Source organism: Gopherus evgoodei, chromosome 17 (assembly GCF_007399415.2).
Source record: "Gopherus evgoodei ecotype Sinaloan lineage chromosome 17, rGopEvg1_v1.p, whole genome shotgun sequence".
NCBI lineage: Eukaryota > Metazoa > Chordata > Testudines > Testudinidae > Gopherus > Gopherus evgoodei.
Genome location: NC_044338.1, coordinates 23,300,024 through 23,306,812, shown reverse-complemented (window position 1 = coordinate 23,306,812; position 6,789 = coordinate 23,300,024). Strand labels below are relative to the sequence as shown.

The following is a 6,789-nucleotide window of genomic DNA, read 5'->3' as shown; positions in this document are numbered from 1 at the left end:
AGAATCCCTAGCTGGGGCAGGCACCTGCCACCGCAGGGCTGGAGAAGGAGACTCCTGATCTGTGCAGGGCAGGGAGGGAGAGGAGGACAGGGCAAGCCAGCAGATGGGGGCTGGTGCGGGGCGGCTGTTTCCCCTACACATGGAGAGGAGCAGGGCAGAGGCAGGCTAGCTTGAGGAATGCTGCCCAATAATTCACAGAGGCCATGGCTACACTGGCGCTTTACAGTGCTACAACTTTCGCGCTCAGGGGTGTGAAAAAAACACCCCCTGAGCACTGCAAGATACAGCGCTGTAAAGCCTCAATGTAATCAGTGCCGCAGCGCAGGGAGCGCGGCTACCAGCGCTGCAAGCTACACCCGTAGAGGATGTGGAGTACGTGCAGCGCTGGGAGAGAGCGCTGTGACCACACTCGAAACTTCAAAGCGTTGCCGCAGCAGCACTTTGAAGTGCAAGTGTAGCCATACCCAGAGAAACATGAGAATGTGGGCCCCTGCAGGGATGGGGCAGGGATGCCTGCCCTAACCCCCACCCCCAGGCCCCACGAGGGGAGGGGGGCTGCCCTAAACCCCCCCATTCCAGGCCCCACGGGGGGGTGCCCTAATCCTGTTCCCCGGGGGGGGTGGAGATTGCCATAACCCCCCCCACAGTCCCAGGCCCCATGGGGGAGCAAAGGGGGGCTGCCCTAACCCCCCCTGGTCCCGGGTCCCATGGGGGGGCAAAAGGGGCTGCCCTAACCTCCCCTGGTCCAGGGCCCGAAGGGGGAAGGAGGGTCTGCCGTAATCCAGTCCAGATCACCATGGGGGGGGTTACCCTAACCGCCCCCCGGACCTAGGCTCCACAGGGGGGCACTGACCTAACCCCCACCCCGTTCCAGACCCCACAGGGGGGAAGGGGGGCTGCCCTAAGCCTGTCCCGGTCCCCACAGGGCGGCAAAGGGGGGGCTGCCCAACCCCCCCCCGATCCTGGGCCCCACAGGGGGGAGGGGGGCTGCCCTAACCCCCCAGTCCAGGGCCCCACAGGGGGGTGCTGCCCTAACCCCCCCCCCCGTCCCAGTCCCCACGGGGGGGAAGGGGGCTGTCCTAATCCTGTCCTGGTTCCCATGGGGGGCAAAGGGGGGGCTGCCCAAACCTCCCACGATCCCAGGTCCCACGGGGGGAAGGGGGCTGCCCTAACCCCCCCCCTAGTTCCGGACTCCACGGGGGGAAGGGGGGCCGCCCTAACCCTGTCCCGGACCCCACGGGGGGGGGCTGCCCTGACCCCCCGGTCCCGGGCCCCACGGGGGGGGGCTGCCCTGACCCCCCCGGTCCCGGGCCCCACGGGGGGGGGCTGCCCTGCCCCGCGGCGCTGCGCACTCAGCAGAACAAAAGGAGCCTTGTGCGGCCGCGCCCTGGCCCAGCGAAACCCGCCGCACGTGACCGATACCGGCCGGGAGCGCGCGCTCGCAGCGCTCCCCTAGGGGCCGCTCTGGCCCCGCCCCCCGGGGGCCGGCGCGCGGCAGCCAGGGTCATGACCCCTCCCGCAGGGAGCAGTGGGCGGGGCCGGGCAGGGGGACGCTCCGGCCTCAGCGTGAGGGGCGGTGCCCGGGGCAGCCCCGCCCCCAGGGAGTCCCGCTGGCTCCACCCCTACGTGAGGCGGCGTCGCGCGGCCGGTCACCTTGGTGACCGCCGCGCGCCGCCTGGCCCCAGGATGCTCCGCTGGTTCGGCCGCCCCCGGCTCTGCCTCCTCCGGGCCCCGCAGCCGCCGGCAGGGCCCCGGGTGCCGAACCGCGCCGCGGCCGGGCGCACTCCGGTGACGTAAGTGGTCCGCGCCGCCCGCCACGTGCCCGCCCCGCAGCGTCCCACGTGTCGAGTCCCCAGGCGGGGGGGGCCCGGGGCCTCACTCCCCAGGTGCGGGCAGCGTGGGGCCCTGTCACGGGGGCGGGGCTGCTGCGCAGGCCGGGGATGCGGCACCAGCACCTCCCTCTGCTGGGGGGCAGCCGGGGCCTGGCTCTGTCCCCTGTGGCCGGGCTGCCCAGCGGAGAGGCACGTGGTGGCTCCGGTTACCTGGCGGGCCGGGGCAGGCAGGATCCGGCAGCTGCGGTGCAGGAGAGGGACCGCTCGGGGCATGGAGACGACTCTGAGCTGCAACAACGGGTCCGCGAGGAAAAGCCCCAGATACTTCTTCTCTGAGAAATCTGCCCAGGCTCGGGGCAGACTACCAAAAAAGAGAGGTCATGTCTGGGGAAACCCGGATGTATGGCAATCCTGTGTCCCTGGTGCAGCCTGCCCAGCTCGCCTTCTGCCCCCAGCCCGGATCCTGCTCCCGGCCTATGTTCTGCCTCCAGCCCAGCAGTGTCCTGCCCCCAGCCCAGTTCAGTGCCCATGTTTTGCAGGTCACTGCCCCTCTCCTACGTAGTGTTCGACGGGCCTGCGCCGCAGCCCCCACTCGTCTTCCTGCACGGCCTGCTGGGCAGCAAGGGCAACTTCCGCGCCATCGCCCGGGCCCTGGTGCAGCGGAGTGGCCGCAAGGTGAGCACCAGGGGCAGGGCCGGGGAGCAGCCAAGAGCCTGAGTGCTGGGCCCGCCCTGCCCAGCTTGCAGCAGCTTCTCTTCCTCGCCAGGTGCTGACAGTGGACGCGCGGAACCATGGCGAGAGCCCGCACAGCCCCACCATGAGCTACGAGGCCATGAGCCTGGACGTGCAGCGCCTCCTACGCCAGCTGCACATCCCCAAGTGTGTCTTGGTTGGCCACAGCATGGGCGGCAAAACCGCTATGACACTGGCGCTGCAGCGGGTACGTGCATGTGCGGCTGCCAGGAAACAGCCAGCAGGATGCAGAGTTTGGGGCAATTGCTGCTGTTTGCCCATCCCACACCACATGGATTCCTCTGCCATAGGGCATGGCAAGGAGCACAAACACCCTTGCCTGGGGTGCAGGAGGGCACACCGGGGGTGTCATAGTTGCTGTTCTGTGAAGAATAAGAGCCCAGCCTGTGCTGTCCTGGCAGGGCTGAGCGAAGGCAAGTGGAGTTTGTTCCTTTCGCTGGGCCTCTGGCACTGGCTGGCCTGTACACTCAGCTCACAGTCAGCACAGCGCAATGGGGCAGGCTCCCTCTGTATGACTGCCTCAGAGTGCTGCTTGCATGGAGCTAATGGATCCTGCCTTAAGGAGGGATCCATTCAGGGGGAGCTGGGATCTTCTCACACCTAAACTGAGTGGGAGCCATCTGACTACTTCTCATGGCAGACCCCAGGTAGCACACGGTGCTGCAGGAAATGGAATGGCAGTTCGGTACCAGGAGCTCTTCTCTCTGCATCTTCATAGAAGCAACCTCCCAGCATAGTGCTAGGTCTGCAGTGCACCTACAGCTGCTCTCTCTCCAATGAGGACTTCATTGCCTGTGGGCTTAAAAGATTCCCTCACATTTTCCAACACCCACAGTCATAAGTCAGGTTGCTGGATTCTGTCTCCTGTGACTCCCTGCCATTTCATCTGGGGAATTAATTTGCATTCTCACAGTCAGAGTTATTCTGTCATGTTGCATCCTAGAGGTGGCTGCATTTCAGGGCTAGCTGACAGCTCCCTGCCACGGAAACAAAAACTGGATACGAACACCCTGTCTATTGTGTGCTCTGGGATCTTCGCTGGGGAGTAGCAGGCAGGTCGAGGGTGGAAGGCCTTTGGGTAGAAGCTCCTCCTCAGAGCTAGCCTTTCTTGGGGATGCATCTGTTTGTGGGGCCCACTGACCATTCCTCCGTGTCCTTGTGGCCCTGAGCAGGGTGAGATCCCTACACTTGCTTGTGTCCCCAGCCAGATCTCGTGGAGCGCTTGGTGTCTGTAGACATTAGTCCCACAGAGAGCGTGGCTGTGACAGATTTCCTGGCCTACATCTCTGCCATGAGGAGAGTCAGCATCCCAAATGGAATCCCCCGCTCCACAGCACGCCGGCTGGCAGAGGATCAGTTGCGTCCAGCCATCCAGGTAAGGTAGCCCACGGGGAGCCCTCCCCTCTCCCAGAGTGGGAGCACACTGCCCCAGAGCCACCAGCCCCAGCAGGTGCTCTTCCATCCCCATGCCCTTAGTCCTGGCCCTGATGCCCGTCTGATCCTCAGCAGGGCCCGCACTGGGGCTTGGCACTGTGGCCAGCGCATCTGTCGTGGTGGTGGGGGTGCTGGAGCAGACACATGCCACGTGGCGTGCCAGGTCTGCTACTGTGGGTGTGTGATGGAGTGTCCTGGGGCATCCCTGGCTGGCATGTGTGTGTGCGCTGTGACAGATGGACATACTTTACCTTCACCACAGGTGTCAGCAGTAAGGCAGTTCCTGCTCACCAACCTTGTGGAGGCCGAGGGCCGTTACATGTGGCGGGTGAACCTGGAGGCCATTTCCCACCACATTGCCAATATCATGGGCTTCCCTGTGTTCCACACCCCTTACCCAGGACCCACGCTCTTCCTAGCAGGATCTGACTCCCCCTATGTCAGGTGAGTTCTGGGATTCTTGTGGCTCTGAGACCCACAGCTTGTACCCTCTCACTCTGCTGCCGCAGGTACTGAGGGGTGGAGTGAGCCCTGGGCTCCCTGAGCTGGAGGGGTGTGTGTGTGAGGGGATCCCAGCCTGAGCCCTGGGCTGACTGTGCTGAGAGGGTGGGATCCAGCATGAGCCACTGGCTGATCGTGTTTGGGGATGGATCCTAGCGTGAGCCCTGGGCTGATTGTGTTGGGGGAGGGGGTCTCAGTATGAGCCTTGGGCTGATTGTGTTGGGGGTGGTCCCAGCGTGAGCCCTGGGCTGATTGTGTTGGGGGGTGGGGGGGATCCCAGCGTGAGCTCTGGGCTGACTGTGCTGAGGGGGTGGGATCCCAGCGTGAGCCACGGGCTGATCCTGTTTGGGGATGGATCCCAGCGTGAGCCCTGGGCTGACTTTGCTGGGTGGGGGTAGGATCCCAGCATGAGCCGTGGTCTGATTGTGTTGTGGGGGGTGGATCCCAGTGTGAGCCCTGGGCTGATCGTGTTGGGGGGGATCCCAGCGTCAGCCCTGGGCTGACTGTGCTGAGGCAGTGGGATCCCAGCATGAGCCACTGGCTGATCGTGTTTGGGGATGGATCCCAGCATGAGCCCTGGGCTGATTGTGTTGGAGGGGGGATCCCAGCATGAGCCCTGGGCTGATTGTGTTGGGGGGGATCCCAGCATGAGCACCGCGCCGACCATGTTGGGGATCCCAGCGTAAGCCGCATGCGCCAGTTCTCCGGCACGTTCTTTCCCCCTGCAGCTCTGAGGACTACCCAGAGATCGAGCGGCTCTTTCCCGAGGCAGAGATCCAGTATATCCCCGGTGCTGGCCACTGGGTCCATGCAGATAAGTCCCAAGAGTTCATCACGGCCATCTGCAACTTCCTGCTGCTGCCATAGAGCTCCTTCCTGTGCAGACCGACAGAGCACGATTCCCAGGGATGCCTACTCTGGGATCACCACATGAAGGACATGGGGATCCTCTTGGGGACAGATCACTGCTGAGGTGTGGCCCCTGTCCACAAGCAGGGCCTCTGGGACGGAAGGCTCAGCACCTGACCCATGCGTCTGTGTGACAGGCTGGAGCAGAGAGAGAGGCGGGGCTGCACTGCCAGGGCCAGGATCTCTCTCCACCCCAGGCAGCTGGAAATGATTTGGCCTCAGTGCTCATTCTAGCGGGCCAGGGCAGATCTGGAGTTGAGGCTCCCCTCAGGCCATCATGCCCTTCCATGTGTATCCCCAGCATGTTGGGGCAGTGGCCCATGTGCTTCCTGGTCCTGTTCTTCCCTCTTATTTGAATCCTTTCTTTGGGGTCTTAAGGTTGTTCCCATTCCCAGCCCCCTTCCCCAGCACACACAGACCCTTGACTGGGCCATTTCTCAGAGACGCTGAGCTCTAGGGTGGGGGATCAGAGTCCAATCTGTCCAGATTCCAGCGTGCAACTCCAACCTTGCTGGAGGTTCCCATCCTCCATCAGAGGCTGGAACCAGAGCGCTGCCTACTCTTGCACTGCCTTTCTGTATAACTTCCTGGGACTCTGTACAGTATTAAAATAAAGCCAAATCAGCAGGGAGGCATCAAAACCTACAGGCCTTCTCTCAGAGGCAAGACAAGGGGAGTGGGGCAGCAACATGTTCTTCTCTGAGCCTTAGCAGAATGAGAGTCCAGAGAATCTCCTAATCTCACAACACAAGAACCAGGGGACATCAATGACATTAAAAGTCAGGAAACAGCTCAGATCAAAGCAAATACCATTTCATCCAACACATACAACTGTGGAACTCACTGCCACTGGACATCATTAAGGCCCTGACTTTATCAAGACTCAAATAGAGACTGGGCATTTATCTGGATAACAAGAACTTCCAGACTCAACAATTAATGTTAAAAGAAGAGTTTTGGAAGGGAGATTAAACCCTCCTGCTTCAAGGTTTGATTGGTCTCTGATCATTAGGGATTAGGATAAGATCTTTACGTGGACAGATTATCCCAGAGGGATTCTGCGGGGTTCCTGCACCTGCCCTTGAAGCCTCTGATGATGGCCACTGTCCAACAGAGGGTACGGACTAAGTGGACAGTCTGGCAATTCCTGTGTTCCTATTCCTTGTGCTCCTGGACGCAGTCTCCTGGGTTGGACTGGGGTGAGCGCAGCCTGGAACGAGGGGTGCACTGACCTTGCTGTTTCCCAGGTTCCAGAACTATTGATTCTTTGGTTCCAAGTTGCTGGAGTAGAGCTTGCTCACGGCAGGAGCGGCAAATGCCTCATTAGGATAGATTATAGATTCTAAACCAGAAGGAACTA

The 6,789-nt window shown here is 62.0% G+C and overlaps 1 protein-coding gene across 3 annotated transcripts; it reads left to right on the top strand.

Moving 5' to 3' along the window:
* The first annotated feature begins 1,941 nt into the window (after window positions 1–1,941).
* On the top strand, window positions 1,942–6,416 carry ABHD11 (abhydrolase domain containing 11). Of its 3 annotated transcripts, none has more exons than XM_030536544.1 (5): window positions 1,942–2,507; window positions 2,599–2,772; window positions 3,794–3,960; window positions 4,282–4,463; window positions 5,249–6,416. In XM_030536544.1, exons 1-5 carry the CDS (start codon window positions 2,213–2,215, stop codon window positions 5,385–5,387), a joined length of 957 nt encoding a protein of 318 aa, XP_030392404.1. In that variant the 5' UTR covers window positions 1,942–2,212; the 3' UTR covers window positions 5,388–6,416. The 3 variants fall into 3 exon arrangements, with proteins under 3 accessions (XP_030392404.1, XP_030392406.1, XP_030392407.1); XM_030536547.1 differs by having other exon boundaries at window positions 2,359–2,507; window positions 3,790–3,960; XM_030536546.1 differs by lacking the exon at window positions 2,599–2,772 and having other exon boundaries at window positions 1,943–2,507.
* The last annotated feature ends 373 nt before the right edge of the window (window positions 6,417–6,789 follow it).